The following is a 27,790-nucleotide window of genomic DNA, read 5'->3' as shown; positions in this document are numbered from 1 at the left end:
ATACACTGGCCCAATGCTTTCCTGGAATTCACCAGCTCATTCTGACCCTCACTAGAGGAAGCAACATCCTTGACCTGGTTATTACTAACATGGGCAGCTGTTGCTCTACACCAATAGTCAATCCCTCCCCAGTCAGATTCGACCATAAACTAATCACCATGGAAATCACATCTCACCCACACCCCCGCAAAGATAACCACCTTGAAAAACTTCTCCAAAGCTGACTTTGGACACCTAAAAACAGAGGTGGCTAACTTAACAGCACCCATGCCAATGGAAAATAGCTGCATGACTGCCAAATTATACACCAATGCATTGTACAAACGTGCACACAAATGCATGGAACTAGCCATACCCAACAGAACCAAGATGCTCTCTTCCAAAAAAGAAAGCCAATCTGGTGGTCCCATGCCATTAATAAACTCTACAACAGAAGGAAGAAACTGTTGCAGAAAAACTCTACAACAGAAGGAAGAAACTGTTGCAGAAAAAGGTGAAGTCCCAAGACTGGAAAAACTCCCTTATTAGCCTCAACAAAAAGTTGAGATCCCTCATCAAATCCTCTAAAGCCAGCTATGAAGGCAGAATTGCGGCAGACACTAAAAACAATCACAAAGCCTTCTATAGCTATATCAAGAACCTCCATGGCAATACCCAGATTTGCTCAGAGATACTGCACAATGGTACCTCCTATACTCAGCCAACAGATATTGCCAACATACTGGCTGACAGATTCAATGCCAGCTTTACCCCTCTCTCCCCCCCAAAAGGACCAGTCATAATACGGGAAGAATGCCAGGTACCCAGCATTACTGCAGCACAGATTAAAGCTGCATTCTCCAAGGCCAAAAATACAGCTTCCATGGGACCTGATAATATCTCTGGCTGTGTTCTAGATGAATTACAAAGTGAACTGGCACCACATCTGTGCGCCCTGTTCAGTCACAGCCTCACCTCAGGCTTTGTCTCTACTGAATGACGCACTGATACAGTCATCCCTCTCCATAATGGGGGAGTGACTACAGACCCTGGGAATTATCGCCATATTAGCCTGATGAGTCTGATATGTAAAGCTATGGAGCACATCATCATGGACCTGATTAACAAAGATATAGGAAATCTCCAATTAACAAAGATCTAGGAAATCTCCAAACTCTAGACCCCAAGCAATTTGGCTTTGTGAAAAGGAGATCATGCCTGCTCAACCTGGTTGCATACAGCCTACCTCGATCTGGCCAAGGCCTTTGATACCATTCCTTACTTGGGAATTATTGATAAACCTCACCAGACTAGGCATTAACCCCTAGATCACTAGGTGGGTTGCGAATTGGCTCACAGATAGAACACAGTGTGAAAGTAGCTGACTCCAAGTCAGACTGCCAAACAGTTACAAGTGAAGTCCCACAGGGATTGGTCCTGGGTCCTCTCCTGTTCAGCATCTACTTCTCAGAAGTTCAAGCCAACACAAAGGGACTTTGGCTGACCAAGTTTGCAAATGACTGCAAGATGGGAGCCATTATTAACTCCCCAAGTGATGCAGACATCCTACAGAAAGGCCTCACTGAGACCAATGACTGGTGTCGAAACCATGGCTTTAAGCTTAACGCCAAAAATGCGTTGACATCCCCTTTGGTAAAAACTCAGTTCTCACTAATTACCACATTGATGGGAGCCCACCGAACATTGAATGCATTATAAGAGATCTGGGGGCGCAGGTTGACAGCAACCTCTCCTTCAACCACCACATTGCCACTGTGGTCAGAACGTCCTTCTATGTGGCACATCTCATTACCAAGGGTTTTGCATCCAGGAAGAAAGAGGTCATCATCTCTCTCTCTACTCTTCCCTCATTAGGTCAATCATCGAGTATAATGCCCCATTTGGCATGTACCTCACTAGACACCTGCAACAGCTGGAGAGGCCACAGAAGGATCTCATGAAGAGGATCATAGGCATTAAACATGTCCTACACAGACAGACTCAAAAGACTCCAGCTATTCTCCGTCTCATATCACCTACTTAGAGGCAATCTCTGCTCGACTTACAAAGCCATGTCTGACCCAGCTCTGTTAGAAATGCTATATCTAAAGAAATCTCAATCCCTCCATACCACACGCTTCAGCGACCTCAACCTCATTACCACAATCAACAGAACATGCTGGTGGGACAAGTTCATAACCCAGAGACTGCCCATGCTCTGGAATAGTCTTCCCATACATGTCAAGCAGAGCATCTTGCTGACCCTCTTCAAGAGAAATCTTGATGAGTGTATGGGTAAGAGAAAGTTCACCCTGGGATCACTCCAGAGACTCTACTTGATAGAGGTACTGGGAACTAACATCAGGTGGCATGATGCTAGGGCACTTCTATGGGCTAGGCTTGTAAAAGCTCCAGGGCCATTAGCCTACTACACACCTATGAACCTATGAACCATAGAAGCAGATGAGGCTTTTAATCAACTAAAAGCTATCTTACGTCTAGAGCCAGTCTCAGTTGTCCCTAACTTTACTAAACCCATTAATATGTGCATCAATACCTCTGAACTCTAGGTTAGTTCCTAAGACAACGCAGCTGCTATGTGATGAGAAAAAAGCCAACCTGCTGGCTTAGAACAAAGTGAAGTAATGCAGTCAAATCCTCTGCAACAAAATGACAATGGCCCACTATTAGGAATACACTAACGTCTTTAAAGTACTACTTGTTGGAATGTACCTTCACTTTGCTCACAGATCATACTCCCCTGCAGTAACTAAACAAGGAATAGGACATTAACAGCAAATTGCACAGGTTGGCTTTGTCACTAAAGCCTTTTCATTTCAACATTAACCACATTGCCGACAACAGACAAGAATGAAAATGAGTTATCCTAATCCTTCAAGTCCTCACATTCAAAAGAGAAGTGAGAATTTATATTAGAAGGGAGCATATTTCCCATCTCAGCTATTACAGTGAACTCACACTGGCGACTTTGATCAGCTGATCTGTCAACCAAACTGTATGAAAAGAACAGCTGTTGAACACAAACACTAGTGTGTGTGTGTGTGTGTGTGTGTGGAAGAACAGCTGTCGAACACAAACACTAGTGTGTGTATGTCCATCCAATCATAACAACTTTTCCCATTTTTTGCACAAAGGGACTAGGTGTCACCAACAGTGAGAATCACCTACAGCCAAGGTTTACACCACTGGGTGGCTAGCCCTGCTGCAGTAGTCCATCTCTACCACATACTCAAGCGCATGCATGAGCACACACCTACAGTCAATTTAGACTGTCCAATCTAACTGCTGCATGTCTTTGGAATGTGGGAGGAAATGGGAGGAAACTGGACCACCTGGAGGAAACCCATGCAAACACAGGGAGGACATGCAGACTCTGCACAGAAAGCACCCCAGCCAAGAATAGAACCAGGGAACCTATTGCTTGAGGCGACAACATTTAACCATTGCATCACTGTGCCTGTGTGTGTGTGTACACACACACACACACACACACACACACACACACACACACACACACACGTATATGCAATAAGGATCCACTTCACATGACTGAAAGCTCAAAATACTGAAATTCATTTGACTGAATTTCAGAAAACTGAAAGCTTACAATGCTGAATTGCAAAATACAAGATGGCAGTGTGTACGGTACTTTAAGGTAAGTAAACGGCATATGCCCTTTTCCCCGGTGTAGTATGATCCCAGAGTTAGTATATATAGTTTGGGGGGGTGTAGGGGGCACGGCCCCCCACTTAGTTTGGTTTTATATCATCCGGTGTCTGTTAATACGGTAAGTAAGTAGTTTCTAATTTTGGAAAGAGTTCGTCATTGGTGGTGTAAGTGTGCTTTTCTTTTATAGTTTTCATTTTGTGAGACGAATTGTTGGTGATATTTGCACGGTTTATACTTGGTATTGTGAACCTAGGTTTTGTACATGTTAATGTTATTTGTGATGAAATGTTTGGCATTCATGGGTCTCTGCATTTTTTATGTTATGTTAAGCAATTCACAGTTGAAGAGAAACATGTGTCATGTCTATGGCTTAACATTTGTATTTTGCAATTTAGCACTGTAAGCTTTCAGTATTCTGAAATTCAGTCAAATGAGTTCAGTATTGTGAACATTCGTGATTGTGGACTCAAATGAATTTCAGTATTTTGAGCTTTCAGTCATGTAAAGTGGACCCATGTAATACATATACATGTAAAATATATATATATATATATATATATATATATATATATATATACACATATAAATATATATACACATATAAATATATATATGTAAACAAAAATATATATATATATATATATATATATATATATATAAAATACATATAACACATACATATGTGTGTGCGTGTGTGCACACAGTTCTAGTTCACTACACCTTCATTCAGAAACACTGGATCTGCAGAAGGTGCAATGAAACACAACCTGGATTTTATGTGTATATGTGTACATATATATATATATATATATATATATATATATATATATATATATATATATATATATATATATATATATATATATATATATATATATATATATATATATATATATATATCTATATATATATATATATATATATATATATATATATATATATATATATATATATATATATACATATATGTATGTATGTGTGTGTGTGTGATATATTTACATATACACACACACTTGCCTATAACGATATATATGTAGAGAGAGAAATGATAGATGACCACACACACAACTCTGGATTATGGTTAAGAACTTAATATATACATTCAGTATACTGTAGCAGTGAAATCCTGTAATACTAGAATTAATTCTCAATCAAGTGGAAAAGCTGATTTTAAAAGTAGGGCTTGGAGCCAAGGTAATCAGAGATGCTTACCTATCATGGAGAGGGATTTTGAGGCAGACACTGGAGACTTATGGTGAACCCTGCCCAAACAAAGCTGTAGCAGTAGCACTGAAATCACTGTGGCTTTACTCAGGGAGCATCAGGAACCCATTTATGGACATTTGTGGGGACTGCAAGAGATACTGATGTGAGATGCTAACAAGTCTGTGGACTGCAAGGATTGCTGTATTCCACTGACAAATATTAACCTCAACAGGAAATCAGACACCTAAGCTGTAAGTTGATCAGAAGTGTGCTTATTTCTTATTTAAGCTAGAATGAGCTTTGATTTTACATTATAAATAAATTTAGCTAAAACTGAAAAGTGTCTCCAGTGTGTTCCATCAGTCTTGCAAATGCATATTTGTCTTTAGATGTACAATATCAGCTAGTGCTGTAAAAATGCATTCCTCTACTTCACAGCCTCTACATTTTAGTCCCATTTGCTACTAGCCTTTTATTTCTTCATGGTTGTATCTTTTAAATTTCCCCTGCAGTTATGAATTTTGTCTTCCACAACTGTCGTTCCTCACTTCTCATCTGCAGGCTACTTTCAATTAACATTTACTTGGATTTAGCCCCAGTAGGCCAGGGTCACTAGCCCACTCTGGGTTCAGGTTGGTGCAGGCAGGGTTTTGTGAGAGTACATCATGCCGGAGAGTCACTACTGCAACATACAGTAATTTCTGACTGAATGGGTTAGGCCCTCCTCTATGTGCTGGTGTCACATTTTTTTAGGCTGAAAAAGTAATAAGGCAATGGCCTTAGCAGTGTCCTTATCTTAGGATGACTATACGTCCCCAGACCATCTCACTTACTCAGCCTGGCAGCCACTGTTAGCCCATCTCTACTGAAACTACAGTGGATAGTCTGCTTTCACCAGTGTCATCCCCCATCGATCAACCCCCTTTTCCCATTTTCTACATGGGGTCAGGGTGTTATGTTAACTGTTACCATCTCTCTCAATTCAATACATTCCTGCCTTCTTTGACACTCATACCTGACTTGTCATAGTTCTTCTCTCATACAATCCCATCCACCTCTTTGCTGGACACACTCATTTCCTCTTGCTTTCTTCCTGTCTCTTAAATCCTCTTCAACAGAGTGTCTTCTGCTTTTTGGCACATGTGCCCAAACCACTGTAATCTATTATTTTATCTTTTCTGCAAATGGAGCTACTTTGGCTTGTGGTCTTAAATCCTCATTTCTTCATCTGTCCCACAGTGTGTATCCTACCACCCCTCTCAGGCACTTCATTTCCATCACCTCTAGCTTTCTCATCTGCTCTGCCTCTACTGCCCAAGGTTCTCTACCATACAGCAGTACCAGTCACACCCTTGCTCTGTATACCTTACTTTTCAGCTTCTTTGGCATCATTCTGTCATACACTACATCTGACACTCAGCCAGTTGCCTGCAGACCCTCTGAGTCTACCTTTGACCTCTTCATTCAGACTTCCCTTCTCCTCAACCACCCCTCCCAGATACCTGAAGCTATTAACCTGTTCTACTATCTTCCCTTCTATCTCAATTCTCAGCTTCTTCTGATTTCCCATTTGCTGCCATTACCACTGTCTTACCTGTAACTTAGTTTCATCCCACGTGCCTTCAGTTGTGCATTCACTTCCCCCCCTCCCAGATACCTGAAGCTATTAACCTGTTCTACTATCTTCCCTTCTATCTCAATTCTCAGCTTCTTCTGATTTCCCATTTGCTGCCATTACCACTGTCTTACCTGTAACTTAGTTTCATCCCACGTGCCTTCAGTTGTGCATTCACTTCCCCTATCCTATGCTTAAGTTCTTGCTCAGAGTCTGCCTGTAATGCCACATTATCTGCATATAGCAACTTTGTTGATCTGTGCCCTCTGACCTGTTTACTAATGTAGCCTTCACCAGTATGAACAGCAGTGGGCTCACAGCTGAAACCTGGTGGACACCCACTCCCACTGGAAACTGCTCAGTGAGACCTAACACTGTTCATACTTGAGTCATTGGGTTTTTGTACCTATCCTGCACAAATAATACCAACGTTTCTGGTGCTTCGAACCACAGCAGTACTGTCCAAATCAGCTTTCTTGGGACCTCATCATATGCTTTCTCCAAGCAAATGCCCAGTTGGAGACTTTCCTGATCTCCAGCTTCTTCTTCTTCTCAACCATCTGATCAATGCAAATATTGGGTCAGTTGTGCTGCATCCTATGAATCCGAACTGCTCATCTCCCATCTTACTTTCTATTACTCTGTGTATCCATTTATCAATCACCCACTCCAGAACTTTCATGCAATGAGAGAAGAATTTGATACCTCTGTACTGCCCACATTTGTGGATATCCCATTTGTTCTTGTACAATGGCAAGAGTATGCTTGTTCTCCAGTCATACAGGATACACCTTTCTCTCCACACTGCTATAAGTACCCTCAGGAGCCAATTTCTCCCCTACCTCACTCAGCATCTTTATCATATCCGCTGCAACCTCATCTGAGACTGCTGCTTTCCCTGACTTCATTTTATTTAGTGCTGTATTTACTTTTTCTAAGGTGGGCTCCTCCTCTTCTCTCATCGTAGGCTGTGCCTAGGGAAGCTTCTGTGGGGTTTTCTTCATTCAGAAGCTGTTGGAAGTACTCCTTCCCCCTACCTTTAATGTCCTGCGGACTGGTGAGCAGGTTGTTGCTGGCATTCCTTATGATACCCATCTGCTTTATCTTTCTGTCTTACAATCGGATATAGTTTCTTTGTGCCACCTACTGAGTCACTTAACAGAAGCTGGTAGAGTGCCCCCGATGCCCTATTCTTTGCTACTGTAATTCCTTTCTTTGCCAGCCAGTGTTCCTTCCTAGCCTCGCCCGTCTTTACTATCTCCCACTTTTTCCTGCACTCCATCTTTCTTTTGAGGACTTCCTGGACTTCTGCATTCCACTACCAGCTTTCCTTATGTACCTTATTTCCATACCTGGCTTGGCCACATCTGTAATGTAGTCTTCGCACATGCTGTTTTGAGCCTGTGCCATTCTTCAATTCCACCTATTTCCTCATCTTCTTGGGAGTTCTAGAGCCCTGAGTAATTCCTTGAACTGCTGCACTTTCTTTCCAGCCAACTTCCAGGTCTTTAGTCTGGTCACTGTTGACCTTAGAGCATTTTCTGACCATTGCCTGCAGCTGACAGCGGCAACTGGTAGTTTATGCTGTGTGCAGACTTTCACCGGATGACTTTGCAATCACAGATTCTACACCAGTGCCCTTTCTTTACTAGAAGTCTACCAGAGTTGCATGTTGGCCACTCTTGTTTGTGATCTTGTGACAGTCTCTTTTTCTGAACCAAGTGTTGACTACTATAAAGCCATTTGCCAAAAAGAAATCTAAAATGGCCTCCCCTTTATTCCTAATGCTCTACCCATGTGGACCTAGGCAGTCCTCATATTCTGTTCCGTCTCTCCCAATACGTGCATTCAAGTCACCCATTATCAACATCGATTCATACTGTCCTGTTTTATCTAGTAGGTCCTGCAACTATTTAACTACACTCTTTTCCTCACTATCACAATCCTGTTGTGGGGCATAGGCTGAGATTATGAATACAATAACATTACACTGGAGTCTGACTGCCCTGAATCTATCACGAAATTCTGATGGTATACTTCACTGTCTTCTGAAGCCTCTGCTCACAACAATTACCACACTATTCTAGCCTGTCCTTTTCCTGAGTAGTAGACTCTGGATCCCAAGCCAAGCGTCTTTGCTCCACTGCCCTTCCATCTTGTCTTTTGAATACATAGGATGTCTAACTTCCTCCATACCATCATGCCATCCATTTCCAAGTTGTATCCTGTCAATGAACCTACACGGAGTGTAGCAATTCTTAGTTCATGTTTGGCAGACTGGTTTTACATCTAGCTTGAACACGGAGCTATCCCAAGTAACCCAGGCTGGACAACTGGACACCAGCCAGCCAACAGCTTACTGACTCAGGGCTGATGGGCATTATGGCAGGCACACACTGGCCAATAGGGGCACATATACCCCTCCCACCATTAGCTTGGGTCCCTGGTGTAGGTCAGAGTAGTCCGGGTCCTTAACCACCTTATTTTACTGGCAGATACCCCTGCCCATTTGGCAACATTAGTCAATATGACCGAATCACTCAGAGCCATATTTTACACCTTTGAGTGTCCAGCCCTGCCACGGCACACACACTGATCTGTGTTCTCCTAGCTTGTGGATACTGTGCACCTCAGTGGCACCATGTAGAGTCTGTGCTGCTGCGCTCAGATCTACTCATGGGTGAATTTGAGATGGAAACGCTCAGCATGTTTTTTGGAAATGGGAAGAACACCACAGGGACACATGGAGAACATGCAAACTCCAAGGCATTGGGTGAAGATCATGATCAAGCCTTGTACCTTGTGCATGGGAGGCGACGACCTTAACCATTATGCTAACTGGTCACCCGCTATCAATCTTCCTCAAAAGAAAAGGAAGAAAGAAAAGCCAAAAGCATCACTTTTCCTTTCCTTCCAAACACCAGTTCCAACTGGTCAGTCCAAGTTGTTAATCGAGCTTGGGTTGCCAACTTAGCTACATGTATAGGTACTGCATTACTTAAATAACTGAATGGATTCCCATTTTCAAAGAGCAACAATAATATGCTATGTGGGTGGTATGAAGCTCTCTAGCCTCAAAGTACCTCTAGGCAGACTAGTACTGTCCAACATCACCTAGCCTCTCCAGTACTACCACCTGCATGCAACAAGATTCTGTAGCTTAAAAAAATGTATGATTTAACTCAGCAGTTTTCACTAATAACACTTGTAATCAGAGACCATCTTTTAAAATACCTTTCTGTTTCAGTGCATCAACCAATGCTTTCACTATTTCTGCACAGCAACCTCATAGAAAAAAAAATTACATTTTCAAAATCAGTACAGTTGTATGAATATATTCAGCATAACAAATGATATTCTAAACAAAGAACGACTGTTACAGTATAATTTGTTATCCATATTATATTAAATGCAAGCAGACATCTGCCCTTCTGGTTTGACTTCTATAACTGCTTTTGTTTCGGGCACCGCCCAGCAAGAAAGACTGAAGAAAATGGCGTCGGCTGCATCTTTTATACCCCTGGCGCACTGACGTCAGGGAAGAGGCGACAGCAACCGACGCCGGACCAAGACTTTGGAATTCAGGCCAACTGCGGGTAGCCTGCCAGCAGGATAACCCAAGAGTAATGACTGCAACAGTGAAACACGATGAACATGTTACTATTACATTCAGCTAAAAGGAAGAGCAACCAACTCCTTCAGTTCAGTTAATTTCTGGCTAAGAAAGTCAACATTGACTATGCTCTGTGGTCTTACATTACTAGGATGAGGCTAAATTTCTCCTGCTCTGCATCCCTTTGCATATACTTGTCTTGTATGGGAAAGGGATATGCAGGGGGATGATCCTTCCTCACTTCCACAGGAAGTCGTTACTAGCAAGCAGCCCTGGCCTCCCATCCTCAAGCATGTGTGATAGTTTCCTGGTCTCTACTGGATGTATTTCACCATGTGAGTGCTTACTGTGCCTCACATCCCCAAGAGAGAAGCAAGTGGTCCACAACCCTTCACTCCTATTCCTCCCTGTCTACCTCCTCCACTGCCAGGGCCACCATTACAAATTCTGGTTACTTGGGTTGCAGCAAGGGGCTCCATGCCTCTGCACCACTGAATCCGGATGAACTGGAATATTTTTTATAGAAAACTGCTGTAGCAGCTGTTTCCCTGGCTGCATATGTGTGCCCTTACATGTCCTTTAACTGTTTTTAACCATGCTTGCAATACGAAATAATGCAGTCAGCCAGATACTGAGACTATTTCCACACTGAGCTATCTTGCTTACCCGTCATGAAAGAGACAGTATCTGTCTGCCTGAAGCCTTAGTTCTTTCTACGAAGCATTTTCAGTTGTCAGTGCACATTCATTAAAGGTCATGTCATCTCTCCTTTGTTTTGGGGTTTATAACAGAATACAGGTAGCTGAATGATTTGATTGAAAGCAAATCTGTCAAAGCTTCTGGCATGAAGGAGGAATTAGTTCTAAGACTCAGCTTATTTCTATGGAAATTGCACAACCTTAATTAACACAATCTACAGCTCTGAGATTCTTCCAGCTGAGCCAATAGTAACAGAGAAAAGTATTTCCCAGGAAAAAATCTTCAGTGGCAGTGAGGTAAACAGTTCAAAGGGGCCAAGATCAGTTTCTTCACCACAAAGTTCAAGTCCCAAGACGGCGTTTGTGTGTGTGTTGGAGGCACAATCTTTCTAAGGGGAAGTGACCTCTGACAGTGAGTGAATGGGGCAAGAAATATGAGCCCCTGTTTGGTAAGGGTATGGATCATATCAATAATAACAAACTACAGTGTAATCCTGATAACCAACTAGATGTAATGAAGCATCAGAGGTCATTAATTACATGTTTTAGCCCTGTATATGACAAAATAGTGGAAGTTATTAATAAATTCTGGTTCCTATTATATATTGATCTAAACATTCAAGATGTGGTAGGAAGTAGACCTGGAGCAGTGTACAAAATGGGTGACAACATTAAGAAATTATTGCAGTACAATCCCAGCAAAAATAAAAATATAAATATAAATAAGGAAAAGAGTAAACTAGAGTTAAGGGATGTGAATGCTGAAGGTACTAAAAAGTGTGGAATGTGCAAACAATGCAAATATATATTAGAAACCAACAGAATTTATATTACCAACAAGTATAGGCAGTGTATTAAATTAAGAAAAGAAAACTGCAATACTAAGATGGTAATATATATTGCCAAGTGTGGGGCATGTACTTGTTATTACGTTGGCAAAACAGAGAGAAATTTTAAGAAACTAATATATGATCATATTTATAGTATATATAAGAAAGATTCCACGAATGCACTTTCCAGGCATGTAGAAAAAATGGGAAGCAATCATGTATTTAAATTTGCAATTTTAGAAGTCATATACAACAACCCAATAGGGGGTGATAAGAGACTATTAAATTTTAAGGAGATTTGGTGTCAGATATATCTGGATGCAGCTAATTTACCAGGTTTAAACAAATTTATATCGTGTAAACCCATTTTGGAAATGAACTCTAGATAATACGTAACTGACCCCATTACAATATAACACTAACTATATCAACAAAGTTATGAAATAACAAACACGTTTTATAACAAATAAAAATGGAACAATCTAATGTATTTAGGTCAATAATACTCAGAAGCAGAGTTTACATCTCGCATTATAGTAGTACTTAACTCATACACAATATGTAATATATAACATTATCATAAGACTGTATTTATATTGATTGTACCACGTTCACATACATAGATACATATAGATTTTATATATTATATATTAGTCATATATTTGTATTATATACATATTTTTATCACATGTTGTATTATATATTTATTTACAATACTTATATTCCTCACAATATTTCTTAATTTACACAAGTGGTGACAATTTTAACATACACAAATTTTAACTTAATGGTTTTAACTTTGAGATGCTTTGTCTATATTTACAAGATGAGTTCTCATGTATACTTGTATATTTGTTAGCAATAAGCACAGACCAAGGTTTTTTTTTTTTTTTTTTTTTTTTTTTAAGAGTATTCTTTTTTTGGAATTTCTGTTTTAGAACGTCATTTTATAAGCATATAAAAGCATTTCTAAATGCATATTAATAGTAATATTGGTAAGAGCTTCGAAGCCTTAATAAAGAGAGTTTTTAAGTAGTATAAGGATTTAAATACCATAAAAAGTCTGTTACTTTAAGATGACAAACAGCTGATTTTTTGGCGCCAAATTTTGTATTTAAACAGCAGATACAGCTGAATAGAGATGTTCTGAAGAAGCTCACGTAGTGAGTGAAAGCGCTTAACATATTTTTGTTATTTTTACATTTTGTATGTCAGTGCCGTGTTTCACGTGTTTCGAATAAAAAATTAGTAATACTTGGTGGAGTTGAAGCACTTATTGGTCACATTCAGGATATATTTTTTCTTGGTTGGTGTCGAACTCCAAGTTTTAAAAAATGCGTTCTCACGAACAGATGTCCCAAATAGCAGTCTTAGAAGTGTAAAGGCTTCTTTATTATTTGATCTAAGGTAAAGGGAGAGATTTCACACTAGTTTTGAGGATATCACTGGATATTTAGTCTGAATAGAAAAGTAGATAGGATGTAAGCTGCTTTTCCTGTGCTAGTTTGCCTTCTGCAGAAGTACACAGTTATTGGTCCTTAGACGTGAAGACTTCAAAATACAAACCGAATTAATCCTACAGAATATTTTTTTTTTCAGCTGACAGTACATGAATTTTGTAGTCTTCAGCCTTGCTCAACTACCTTACTCCAAGTATTGTAGGCATATAGAGAGTAATGGTTTCATTTTCTTCAGGTCAGTAGTGGTGGGAAGCATCCACACACAGGGCAGACAAATATCAGATCCACACATACTACATTTCTAGAAAGCATCATTTTCCTGTTTTTGACTGCTGGCATCAATGTATACATACATCTGACATGCGAGGCTACAATATATATATATATATATATATATATATATATATATATATATATTGCATTCTAATCTTAAATCACAAATTCCTGTTACAGTACTTGACAATGTGAACTATTCCTTGCCTTTGAACCTATCTCTGCAGCCAAATACTCTGAATCTGATTCCATGGAGTTGAGTCTGATATCCAAAGTTGTCTTCTCATTCCCTGCATAGACACTACGGACTGTACCCTTGAGATCTATTGGTGTCACCTGCTCACTTGCCCAGGTTCTAAAAGAAATATAAAATCTCTGGTTTTCTGCTTTACTGGATACCGTCTGGAATCTACTGTTTTATAATCTGTTCCCAATACGAAGGCATACATCCTTAATATTGAGGTTTTTTTTCCTTCTATGTCACACTTTCCTTACATCCAGTGGCTTTTCCAACATTTTAGATAAGCTTATTTTGTCTCTGCCTCCACCATAAACCTGGCAATGTTCTTTTTTAATAGTAAGAAACAATATTTCTTAGTTTTTGCATTCCTGCAATGTCTTTTTTTTCTTTTTTAGACGTCACTTACTACATTTCTTTATTCTGCCTGCATCAGAACCCATTGAATGCTTGTAATATCCAACAGTGTAATGTACACAGACATAGCATTACAAAAAACATTTCTAACATATTCTACTTCATACTAGAGTTAGCACACTGTTATATCTTTTACTGCCAGAATTGCACTGCTGCACAAAGTACACACACTGACATCTTAACAGCTTATAATAAAATATTCATAGTATGAGCATAATGACCATTTCTTACCACAGTGCCACATCTCACCCTATAGAAACAGAAGTTACAGCAGCTACTTCATAATGCTTTGCTTAAAGTTCACACACGATGTGATATAGGCACACACAATAGAGCTGTGGTCTCACAATGAGCACAGTACCTTAAGTTTGAGAAGGTTGTCATGCTACTATGTAAATCATATGGCAGTTTAACATTGTCCATGAAAACAGAGACTGGTGAAAACAACAAAACCATTCCAGTACTGATATTCTACAGTCTAATAATACTTCTGTCAACAGCAGAAAAAGCATACAAAGTGCCTTACCAGATGCTGTTCCAATACTAGTAACAGGAACAAGAGGAGCAGCAGGAGGGGTGGCAGAAGCAGAAGCAGAAGGGGCATGTGCCCAAGGATTAGTATCACGAACAGGCATAGCAGCAGGAGCTATGGTGGTAGTGGCTGGTTTAGCAACAGGCAAGGGAAAGGCGGATGCAGTGCCATTCACTGAAAAAGGAGCAGACACAGCTATAGTTATTCATTGCATGCAGACCAAAAGGAATATTTTAGTAACAAATATGAAATATAATTTGATTACAGATACTTTCTTAGGCATCAGAGTAGCTTTCAACAGTCATGTAGTATAATCAAAGGCACAACCTATATGCAAGGTTTGAGGTGAACTGCTGCATTCTTGGCACCTGCTGGAAAAAGACAGGTGTATTGCATGTAACCTACAGGCTGGGGACTGCACTTGGCTCTGCCAAGCTGTGTCCACGTGGAAGTTTATAAAGGGTGTACGTAAGAATGTACTGCTTGGATGAAAGTCATGGCAAGACTGCCTTGATCTGGTCATGTGGAACAAATAAGTGCACTCACAGTGGCTTGATGGTCATGGGGAACAGAACAAAGGGGAAAAAAAAAAGAGAAAAAAAATGTCTTTCCTTATATGTTGGAGATTTTTCAGCAACAGTCTCTAACTATGAAGTAGCTCACAGGGAGTTGAGAAGTCAAACAAGAAAAGATGGCCAAATCAGAGGTGCCCACATTTTTTTTCTGCAAAGTTCTAATCACTGAAGTTCTTTCCCTGCCACTAACATCTTCAAGTTGATACCAAATTACAGATTCTTAAGGCTGTTTATCTCTCAAAAGTTTCAAAACATATCTAAGAGGAGGAACTACAGCAAAATTCCAAACTTGTGTTGCTGACATCACACAAGAATTTAAATCACTGTCAGTAGGCTAGCCATCACAGGGGAACTGATGGTCACAAAACTGAGCTAGTCCTGCACTTAAAGTACAGGTTTATAACCCCCAAGATGAAAACCACGCTAGTTTGTATTGTGAGAATAAAAGCCTCTAGAATGGATTCCAAAAGCCATGCTAAATGCAATAAAACATTCCACTGTTATGCTACCAGTCAACTGAAAATTAAGTTGTGCTTCTAAAACTCTAATTCTGCAAGTTAAAAAGGCATTAGTGTTCTAGATCAACTGAAACAGCAGACGCACACTTTCTGTAACCATGCATTTCTTGCAGGATTAATGAATTACCTAAATGTACCAGCAAGCAAGAACCTAACTGTATTTGAATATAACTATTATACTTCTCCACATACGTTCACAGGTGTCTACTAAGCAAGTGTAAGAAGGGGCCTGGGAGATTACCTACTCACGGGTTGACTGTGTCCATATTAGGGATGGATTTTCTGTTCCCCATCCAATTGTTTAAGTTGCACTTGAATTGGATAAATGAGAAATTCCAAGTCATATGGCTAGGAAGCCTGTTCCCCAGAAGGTGTAGTCTCTGGGATACATACATGTCTCTCCAACAGGTCCTATTTATATCGCAGACCAGGATTAAGTCTTTAGAACAGGTTTGTAAAAGGCAGATCATGTCTCCTAAACCTGATAGACTTCTTTGAAGCAGTCACCAAAGCCGTAGACAAGGATAAGGTGGTTCACACAGCCTATCTAGATCTTGTCAAGGCTTTCAACACCATCCCCCACTCTGGAATTATAGATAAACTCACTAAACTAGGTATAAATCCCTATGTCACAAGATGGGTTGCCAACTGGCTCACTGACAGAACGCACACTGTGAAAGTAGCAGACTCCAAATCCGACTTCAGACCAGCGACAAGTGGAGTACCACAGGGTTCAGTCCTGGGTCCACTCCTGTTTGGTATCTACTTCTCTGAAGTACATGCTAACACAGAAGGTCTTTGGCTAACGAAGTTCGCAGATGACTGCAAACCAGGAGCCATAATTGAAACTCCTAATAATGTGGATATCCTACAAAAGGGCCTCACTGAGACAGATGCCTGGTGTCAAAGCCATGGCCTCAAGCTCAATGCTAAAAGTGCATTGTCATCCCCTTTGGTAAAACTCTGTACCCATGAACTACAACATAGGCGGTAGCATACTTAACACCGAAAGTGTGATAAGAGACCTTGGGACGCAGGTGGACCGTAGTCTCTCCTTTGATAATCACATTGCCACAGTAGTCAGGAAATCCTTCTATGTGGCACACCTCATCACAAAAGGTTTCTCATCCAGAAAAAAGAGGTCATTGTTCCCCTCTACTCATCACTCAGACCCATTATCGAGTACAACGCCCCTTTTGGTATGTACCTCACAAGACATCTACAACAACTGGAAAGGCAGCAGAAATACCTCACAAAGAGGATTACCGGCCTCAAACAGATGCCCTACGCAGTCCGTCTCAAAAAACTCCAGCTTTACTCTGTCGCATATCGCCTACTCAGAGGTGATTTCTGCCTAACATACAAAGCTATGTCAAACCCAGAGCTGTTGGACATGCGCCACTTAAAGAAATCCCAATCCCTCCGAGCTACACACTCTAGGGACCTAAACCTTGTCAGCACAATAAACAGAACATGCCGGAAGGATAGATTCCTGTCCCAGAGACTTCACATACTCTGGAACAAACTACCTATCTATATTAAACAAAGCCCCTCATTAGCACTCTTCAAGAAGAATCTTGATGATTGGATGGGAAATAGGAAATTCACCCCGGGGATCACCTCTGCGGCTCTGCTCGACAGTGGCACAGGAAAATAATTTTCTTGGGTGGCAAAAGCCAGGGTACCTTCTTGGCTGGGCTTGTATAGGCCTCAGGGCTGATAGCCTAGTACCTACCTATGAACCTATAATTCTTATGCCGTTTGTTTTGCAGGTAGTTCATTAGAATGGAGTCCAAAAATGACTTGTATGCCAGGCATAGATCTCCTCTCAACAGCCTGTAGGAAACAGAATACAGGGATAGGGCTTTGAGACAATGCTATTTATGCCCTGCATTCTTTTAGTGAGGAACCTCTATGGACATTCCAATTGCTGGATGTGCCTCGTTAGGTACATAGCAAAAGTGGCACTGTACTCAATGATAGGTCTGATGAATGCCAAATACAGTGGGAAAATGACTTCCTTGGACCTAGATGACAAACCTTTGTTTACAAGTTGCAAAACATAGAATGATTTCCTCACTACTGTAGACACAATGGTCAAAGGCTAGATTGTCTGTGTGTGTCCAAGTCCCTGACTACTGGGCCATCTTGCACTGGTGTGCTGTCAATATGATAGTTACCTGTAGTGCAGACTTCTCGAAGGATACTATTAAGCATTTCTTAGCATTTAGTTTAAGTCCATGGCTTTGATACCAGGTATTTGTCTGTGTCATTCCTTCTAGGAGAATATTAGTGTTAATGGGGGGATTCTATGGCAGCTCCTAATTTGCAATCATCTGCAAATCTTGTCAGCCAGAGGGCCCTTAATATTGGCTTCCTGCTGCCTGACACTTACCATGGACTAAAATTAGCACAAAGATATAAGTAACTTAAAAAACAGAAAAAAAATGGCAGCAGGTAACGCCAACAAAAGTAGTTATGACAAACGTTTATCATAAGCGTCAGAAACAGAACTATTGGGTTTCCTTCACAGTGACACTATTATAAATATTACCCATCTCATTCCAAAACCTTAAGCAGCCTAAAGTCGGTGTCTCCAGCAAACCTGTTTAGGAAAGCTACCACAAAGGCTTTAAATATATGATATCATGTATTGTACTGCTGTTATACAACAGATGAGGCCACAGCATATATGATCAAAGTGACGGGTGAGGTGAGTTAAGGGAGAATTGGCTCCAGAGGCTACTCAAGCAGTATGAATGGAAAAATGTACCCCAGATGACTGGAGAATAAGCATTCACGTACAAGTGTAAAAGAACAAAGGGGTCATTCACATCTGTGGGCAGTACAGAGTTATCAAACTCCTGTCAAATTAGTGCATGAAAGTGCAGGAAAGGGTGATTTGATAAACGACTATACATAGTAGAAAGTAAGACGGGAAATGAACAGTATGAATTCAGATCAGGAGTGAGACAGTCGAGAAGTAGATACAAATGAGGAAAGAGTACAACTGGACATTCCTAGTCTAGTAGAAACCATATCACAAGTTCTCAGGAAAGCTGACTTTGGCAGTCCTATGACAGTTCAAAGTCCCAGAAACAGAATTAGTGCAGCATATGTAAAAGGACCTAATGATGAGTACAAAAAGTGTTTGGACTTTCAGAGGGATTCCCAGTAGGAGTGGGTACACATCAGGGTTCAGCTCCGAGCCCACTGCTCTTCATACTGGTGATGGGCTACATCAGCAAACAAGTTGGAGAGCACAGATCAACAAAACTGCTGCATGCAAGGAGAAATTAATCGTAGGCACTCAACAGCCTATAATTGCAAAGTACCTTGCTAAGGCAAGGGAAAACAGCTCCTGTACTTTACAAAAAAAAGCACCAAACCAGGCATGTCCAAGGGTCAGCTTCCGGTGATTTCTACTGTCCCACCTGGTGAATCTGGGCATACTGGGGTAATGCAGCAATTGCCTCATGTACACAGACAACCCTCTCCTCCTACCACACAAACACTACAACCTGTGAGAGATGCACTTACACAGCCAAACTGGAAGCAAAGCTCTCTCCACCCAAGATTGTGCTAGACAGTCAAGAGGAGAAGGTTAACACCCGCACTACACCTCAAGCAATGCACAGCCCTTCTAAACCCACACCACCAACACCCACACATAGTAACATTAAATCCACATATGCAGTGGCCCTCAACTGTAACCTGCCCAAGCAACAAGAACCTCCGAAGCTGAAATGCAAACAAACACCAATCACAACCAGTGTCACATAGCTCACAACACCAGTGTGCCACCTAGAAACAGCCCCTACGGCAAAACAACATACCCAACACTTTAGTCATACGTGACTATAGTCAGGCACAGTGATGTCCCACTCACCAGGCTGAACAAGGAGAAAATTACAGTCAGCTGCCTGTCGGGTGCCAGGATCCGCTACATAACGCATGCACTCAAGTCACACCACAAAAAGTACAAATATGACTCTGTCACTGTTCATGTTGGAGTGAATGACTTGAGACGTACCTCCCTGGACTACATGAAGAGAGAGACATGGAAGAGCTCTCGGATCATGTGGCCCAGTCAGATATGACCCTAGCCCTGAGTAGCATCCTGCCTTCACCCAGAATGGTACCACAATATAAGGACAAAATGATTGAATTCAACAATTGGCTAAACTTCTGGTGTCATTCAAAGGGGATCCAGTATCTGTCTGCCTGGGACGACATGATCGACAGACCACAATGCTTTGTTAAAGATGGCCTGCACCTGTCGTCCCTGGGATTCAGGTTACTGGCTAAGGGTCTTGCCACCCCTATAGTGCCTTTTTTAAGAAAAGTTCAAAGGACAAAACCACCACTGTAACAGGTACAAGCATGCAAATTCTAAGGTAATGCTAGAAGTCTAAATCTCAAAATGCACTGTCTCAAGGCACTCCTAAAAATGGAGAACATTGATATCTGTGCAGTAACTGAGACCTGGTTCAAGGCACCAGACAGCACCCCTGCAATACCAGGCTACAACTCTTACCACACTTTTCGGCCACCAAACCAGGACCGAAATACTAAAGGTGGAGGAGTGTCCATATTCGCCAAGGATATTCACACCACCAGGCTAGTTGCCCAAGACAATGCGCCTGAAATTCTCCAGGTGTAACTAACACTAGGTAAGAGTGCAATCCAAACTGTAGCTTGCAACAGATCCCCCACCATGCCCCAAGATTCTCACTACACCTTTCTAAACATACTGGAAGATATTAAGATACAACCAAACACCCTAATACTGGGTGATTTTAACTACCCTGCCATTAATTGGGAAAACTACTCATGTACCAACACCTTTGCCCAACGGTCCTTGGAATTCATAAATTCCAACTCCCTGGATCAACTAATCCATAGTCCCACCAGGGGCTCCAATATCCTAGACCTGGTCATTACCAACATGGGAAATCGATGCTCCACACCTATGGTCACCCCCTCGTTGGTCAGGTCTGACCATAAGCTAATCACCCTTAACATCCACCATCCCAAACCTCCCCCCCCCCCCCCAGTAAGGAAACCTCCATAAAAAACTTCTCCAACGCCAACTTCATGCTACTCAAGTCAGAAGTGACAAACTTCATGACACCCATGCAGACGGGAACTGAAAGTTCGACTGCTCAGTCCTACACTAAGGCACTGTACGAGCACATCCACTCATGCATAAATCGTGCCATCCCAAATAGAACCAAGATGCTCTCCTCCAAAAAAAAGGAAGCCAGTCTGGTCCCCTGCCATAAACAAACTTGACAACAAAAGGAAGAAACTGTTGCAGAAAACAAGAAAATCCGAGAATGCAAAAAACTCCCTTATCAGCCTCAGTAAGAAGCTGAGATCCCTCATAAAATCCTCCAAAGTTAGTTATGAAAATAAAAATGCCAAAGATTCCAAAGACAATCACAAGGCATTTCTATAACTATGTCAAGAATCTAAATGGCAATGCTCAGATCTGCTCTGAGCTACAACAGAATGGCATTAAATATACTGATCCCAAGGATAATGCCAATATCCTGGCAGATCAATTCAGTCCCAACTTCACCCCCCCTCTCATCCCCTAAACGGCCCATCTCAATACCGGAAGATTGCCAAATTCCAGTAATAATGGCCACACAGGTAAAAAACGCACTCTCCAAAGCTAAGAATACAGCATCCATGGGACCAGATGACATCCCGGGCTGTGTATTACATGAACTACAAAATGAACTGGCACCTTACCTAAGTGTCATGTTTAATCATAGCCTCACCTCAGGTTTTGTGCCCACTGAGAGGCACACAGCTACAGTTATCCTAACTCCACAAGGGGTGATCCACCTTGGATACCGGGAACTACCGCCCCATCAATCTGACGAGCCTGATCTGCAAGGCCATGGAACGTATAGGATCATAGGAAGTTACTAGGCTAATGGTCCTAGGTCCTTTACAAGCCTAGCCATGTTACCCTTGTTTCCACGATCGGCACCTATTCCCCCTGTCCAAGAGAAAGACAGGTGGAACCCCTGGGGTGAATTTACAGTAACCCATCAAATCGTCCAGACTGCGTTTGAAAAGGGCCAATGAGGTGCTCTATTTGACATGAAGTGGGATTCTGTTCCGAAGGTGTGGTAACCTCTGGGGGACAAAACTGTCCCTCTATTAGGTACCATTAATGTCATATTCCAGGTTTAGGTCTTTAGAGCGAGTAACCTGTGTGCCATTTGACTTGCTGATATACAGCATTTCCAATAAACCAGGGTCAGAGATTGTTCTATATGCAAGGCAGAAATTGCCACTGAGCAGTCTGTATGAAACAGAATAAAGTGACAGCGATTTCAGCTAATCCACATATGAAAGATGCTGAATACCTTGAATGTTCCATGTGAGGATCCTTTGTGGTTTCTCCAATTGCTGCAGGTGCTTGGAAAGGTACATACCAAAAGGGGCGTTGTACTCAACTATTGGCCTAATGAGGGAAGAGTACAGGGAGGTTAAAACTTTTTTTCTGGAGGCAATACCATTACTTTTGAGCAATATAGAATGCCCTTAACAACACTGTGGAAACATGGTGATCAAAGGTCTACCGGTAAACCTGCTATGCCCAGGTTTCTCACCACTGAGTGCATACTTAGGGTGCTGCTACTGATGTGGTATTTAGCAGGAACATTGCCCTTACTAAAAGGTTTAAGGCATGACTTTGGCACAAATCATTTTCTTTCCCTAAGACTCTCTTGTAGGATGTGGACATCTTTTGGAGATTTTATGACTCATCAGCAAACTTTGTCAGCCACAGACCTTTAGTTTTTGCTTGTACTTCAGAGAACTAGATTCCGAACAGTAGAGGTCCCAGGACAGAGCCCTGTGGAATACCATTGTTTACTGGTCTGCTGTTGGAAGTGGATTCCACTATTTTGACTATATGGGTTCTATCATAGTATTATCATGGAATTTATAAACAAAGTCATTGGCAACCTTCAAACACTGGACCCCACCCAGTTTGGGTTCATGAAGGGCCGATCTTGTCTCCTGAACCTGAGTGACGTCTTTGAATCAGTCTCCAGAGCAGTGGACGAGGGTAAGGCAGTCCACACAGCCTATCTGGACCTCCCCAAGGCCTTTGACATGATCCCCCACTTTGTATAGACTTACTAAGCTGGGCATTAATCCCTACATCACTCAATGGGTTGCCAACTGGCTTACTGACAACCCACACCGTAAAAGTAGCCAACTCCAAATCCAACTCCAGACAAGTGGAGTACCTCAGAGTTCAGTCCTGGGACCACTCTTGTTTGGCATCTACTTCTATGAAGTACAGGCCAACACTAAGGGACTCTGGCTAACAAAGATCGCAGATGACTGCAGACTGGGAGCCATTACTGAATCTCCAAATTATGTGGATGCTCTACAAAAGGGCCTTACAGAAACAGATGCTTGGTGCCAGAGCCATGGGCTCAAGCTCAATGCCAAGAAATATATAGTTATACCCTTTGGGGAAAAAACATGTACCCGTGAATTACCACATAGGTGGCAGTACACTAAACACCAAAAGTGTGATAAGAGATTTAGGGACACAGGTGGACAGTAGTCTCACCTTCGATAACCACATCGCCACAACAGTCAGGAAATCCTTCTATGTGGCACACCTCATCACTAAGGACTTTTCATCCAGAAAAAAGGAGGTCATTGCCCCACTGTACTCATCCCTTATTAGACCCATTATAGAAAACAACGCCCCGTTTGGTATGTATCTCTCAAGACATCTGCAACAACTGTAAAGGCTGCAGAAATACATCACTAAAAGAATCACAGGTCTAAAGCAGATTATGCCCTACACTGACCTCTTAAAAAACTCCAGCTATACTTTGTCGCACATCATCTACTCAGAGGCGATCTCTGCTTAACATACAAGGCCATGTCAAACCCAGAGTTGTTGGACATGCTACACTTAAAGAAATCCCAATCCCACAGAGCCACATGCTCCAGGGATCTACACCTTGTCATCACAATAAACAAAACATGCTGGACGGATAAGGTTCTTGACCCAGAGACTCCCCCAGACTCTGGAATAGACCGCCCATAAATGTCAAGCAGAGTGCCTCTTTAGCCCTCTTCAAAAGGGAAAGGTGGCAAGGCAAGCTAAACAAAACCAAAACCAAAAGACAAAAAGCTTGCTGTGGAATCCAAATGAAGGTACGAAACCTGTAGGTAAATCTTTGTTTATTCAAGACAAACGCCAAGTAGCAAAATCACAGCTTAACGCCACAAAACTGGATACGTTTTGACCTCTAAAATCAAGGTCTTCATCAGAAGTAATACAATCCACCCAGTAATTGTAACTTTTATACATGTGGTTAAACAATTAAAATAAATCAATTATTCAATAAAAAGCTGTATGGTTGGTTTAAAAACATCAAATAATTTCCATAGATACAAAAACATAATACAATACAAGTATAATTAAAATTGTTATACGCGTAGGGAAATAATTAAAATAACATTATTGTATGTGTATAAAAATAATACTGAAATAGTATTGTAAAAAACTTTAGTTAAAAGGTCCTTTGTCAACCAAGAATCTAGACAAGAACCCCCCCTGACACCATGAATACAAACACGTATAAGACCTGACAACTTTGGTGAAGCTTTTATATTTGATTATTCCGGTGACTCAGGTGTCATAAAAAAAACTGTTACCAGGGAATGGGACAAATTTGTTGAACTCTCCGATTTACAGTTTTTTAAGAATAAGTCTTTAAGATTTATTTATAGAAAGGACCAAAACTTTAAACAACTTTTTGAGTTTAACCGATTCAACCCAATTCAGGGGGCGGGAAGAAGGCCAGGGACTTTCAAATGTGGAGCTTGTTCCCAATGTACCTTTATAGCTAATCGGACTAATATTTACCTCCCATCCAGGGACAGGAATTTGGTGAGTGATAGTTTTTCTAATTGTAACACCCAGGGTGTTGTTTATATTGCAATATGCAATTTTTGTAACTCATTTTATGTGGGGAAAACTGAAAGAAAACTGAAGAGCCGTATATATGAACATCATTATGAAATCAGAAAACAATCTAATAAAAATGCATTACATAAGCATACTTTAAAATGTCCCCAGGCTTTGTTTTTGTTTTTTTGTGTTGGAAATTGTTCCAAAAGAACTAAGGGGTGGTATGTGGGAAGCAAAACTTGAATACAAAGAATTATTATGGCAAATAGTGTTAGACTCCACAAAATTTTCAGGTTTAAATGACACACTTTCAATTTCCTCTGTGCTCAAGCTCAGAGCAGCCAAATTGTGATATCTAAATATGCCACTGGGTGGCAATGTTGTATAATATTGGACAGTTTCTTGGTTGACAAAGGACCTTTTAACTAAAGTTTTTTACACTATTTCAGTATTATTCTTATACACATACAATAATGTTATTTTAATTAATAATTTCCCTATGTATATAACAATTTTAATTATACTTGTATTGTATTATGTTTTTGTATCTATGGAAATTATTTGATGTTTTTAAACCAACCATACAGCTTTTTATTGAATAATTGATTTATTTTAATTGTTTAACCACATGTATAAAAGTTACAATTACTGGGTGGATTGTATTACTTCTGATGAAGACCTTGATTTTAGAGGTTGAAAACGTATCCAGTTTTGTGGCGTTAAGCTGTGATTTTGCTACTTGGCATTTGTCTTGAATAAACAAAGATTTACCTACAGGTTTCGTACCTTCATTTGGATTCCACAGCAAGCTTTTTGCCTCTTCAAAAGGGACCTTGACGATTGGATGGGAGAAAGGAAATTCACCCCAGGGATCACGTCAGTCGCCCTGCTAGACAGGGGTCCAGGGAAGTAAACAGTGTGGGAAGAAATAGCCAAGGAATTGTTATGGCTAGGCTTGTATAGGCCCTAGGGCCGATAGCCTACTACCACCCTATGAACCTATGTGACATTACAGGCAGACTCTGAATAAAAACTTAGCAAATGACAGGGGAGGGAATGCAAAACTGAAGACACACACGATGAAATGGAGTACACACAAGGTTGCTATGGCAAGAATTGGGGGAACTCAGAAATAGCTCAAACATGAAGAGAGAGAAAGTGGAACACTAACCGTTTCAATTGCCTTGGAGGGGTGGCTGAAAATGGAAGTCTACATGAGGAGGTCAAAACAAGAATCGAAGGGGCTAGTGTGTGACAGAATGCCAGAGAGGCTGAAATGTAAGGTGTAGAATACTGGAAATTTTTCTCAACAGCTGTTGAATTTAGAAAGCAGATTAATATTGAATTTTGGCACACTTGCCCCTAGAGGCTTGAATTTGGAAATGAATCTTACTTTGTAGTTCTAACCATTTGACTATGGAAGCTATCATGGTTCTTTAAAAACCATTTTGAATATTCTTAATTGATTAATTATTTAACTGATGTTCTTATAAAATATACTGCTGAATGTCATGAATTTATTCCTGTGAAGGCTTGTATAGCCGAGGTGCCAGAAGACATTAAATATTTTTTGCAGTTGCCTGGCTCCTGAACATGGTTGTGTTTTTTGTATCATTTATGGGTTTTGGATATGTCTATGGAAGGCGTTTCCAGTGATGGCGAATATTGAAAGAAATGTTAATGGTTTTCTTTTTGCCAACATACTGTGTGAAAGGGAAGATAAGTTGGCTCGGTTTGATCCATGGTCGTTTTTGGTAATGATACATTTGATAAAAGGTATGACGAGTTGAAAAGACTAATGATTAAGGAAACTTCCTTATTATATGATACTTGTCTTTTAGAAAAATATGTGAGCCTATCGGTGACACCTAGAGGTCTTCATGTGGACAAATTACTTGCTTTCCGATTTGGGGAAGATGAGGAGTTTCTTGATGAATGGAAAGCTGTTTCACTTCAGTGCATGTTGGGTTGGCTGAAAATTCTAATTAAACGAAATCGGAAGGCTCTTGGGGCCATTCAACTTCAGATTGCAGAGGTACAAGAGACTTTACTAAAAGATTTTTCGAGTGAGAATTTTAATGCCACTATGAAGGACATTAAAGATGAAGTGGTTAACGTTGAAAACAAAGTTATCCAGAGAAAGAAGAAAAAGCTAAACAGAGACATTAATGACTTTAAATATGATTTGGTTTACTCTTGGCAGCATAAACGTAAGAATGGTAGGTTCCAAGCTAGAAATGTGGAAACAAGTTCCCGTAGTGGACGTGACCCTTCGGTTTCTTCATCTGATACTGCTGCTAGCAAAAAAAGTCTCCTTTGAGAGAGTAGATCTGGCTGATGAACTGGAAGCGTCAACTGACACAGAACAACATAATAGAGGTAATTTTCGAGAGAACAATAAACGGAAGGGCAGAGCAAAGGGTCGGAATAGCAAAGATTGAATTACGGACTTTTTCTAATGAAGTTTTCTCCATTCTAGGTTGGGACTTTCTATTATTGATAATGTTAGTGTTTCTGATTTACATGTAGTGAATTTAAGTGATCCTAGTCTTACATTTGAAATGCAAAAAGTGTTACTGAAGGGTAGCAAATTTGTCCCTACGAAATTTCCTGCACTAGCCGACATTTTGCTGGATATCAAGCGTTTTTGCCGAACATTACACTTGAAAGCCTTTTTTAGCACACAAAATGCTTCTAATATTGCAGCTTTGAATGGTAACACTAGTTTGGATGAATCTCTTTTAGAACTTTCTATTTATGATTATGAAAATTCTGAAAGTGAAGTTGTGGATGTTGATTCTATTGATGTTGCTTCCTTTGACTCTGTACAAGCCGTTTTTTCACTGGTTATGGTAAGCTTGTTGTACCTTTGCTACCCAGCAAAAGTACTTTTTATCCACCTAAAAAATCGATGTCTCTGAACATATTTGAAAATGCTTTGTGTAAAAAAGTTGAGGCTGAGTATGTTGAATTTATGAAACAATATAAAAGGTTTAATCTAGAAAAATCTGAACGGTTGGCCATTAAAGAAATGAGAAGTGTAACTGACAAATGTGTTTTCTCAAGATGATAAAGGGGGAAATTGGGTGATAATGGGGAAGTCTCATTATCTAAAAATGGTATGTGATTTGTTATCTGATGAACATACGTATACTGAGCTGTGTAATAATCCAGTCTC

The 27,790-nt window shown here is 40.7% G+C and overlaps 1 protein-coding gene across 1 annotated transcript in view; it reads right to left on the bottom strand.

Annotated features, from left to right (window-relative positions):
• The window catches only part of NUMB (NUMB endocytic adaptor protein), a gene marked incomplete in the record, with an annotated part of 721,408 nt that overhangs the window by 45,237 nt on the left and 648,381 nt on the right, over window positions 1–27,790 (bottom strand). The window contains 1 exon segment of the mRNA XM_044074208.1: window positions 14,546–14,725. Within this exon segment, the coding sequence (XP_043930143.1) occupies window positions 14,546–14,725 (180 nt within the window).

The sequence above is a fragment of the Protopterus annectens genome, chromosome 6.part0 (assembly GCF_019279795.1).
Source record: "Protopterus annectens isolate FY-2018-M chromosome 6.part0, PAN1.0, whole genome shotgun sequence".
Lineage (NCBI taxonomy): Eukaryota > Metazoa > Chordata > Ceratodontiformes > Protopteridae > Protopterus > Protopterus annectens.
This window is presented reverse-complemented; position numbering and strand designations above follow the sequence as displayed.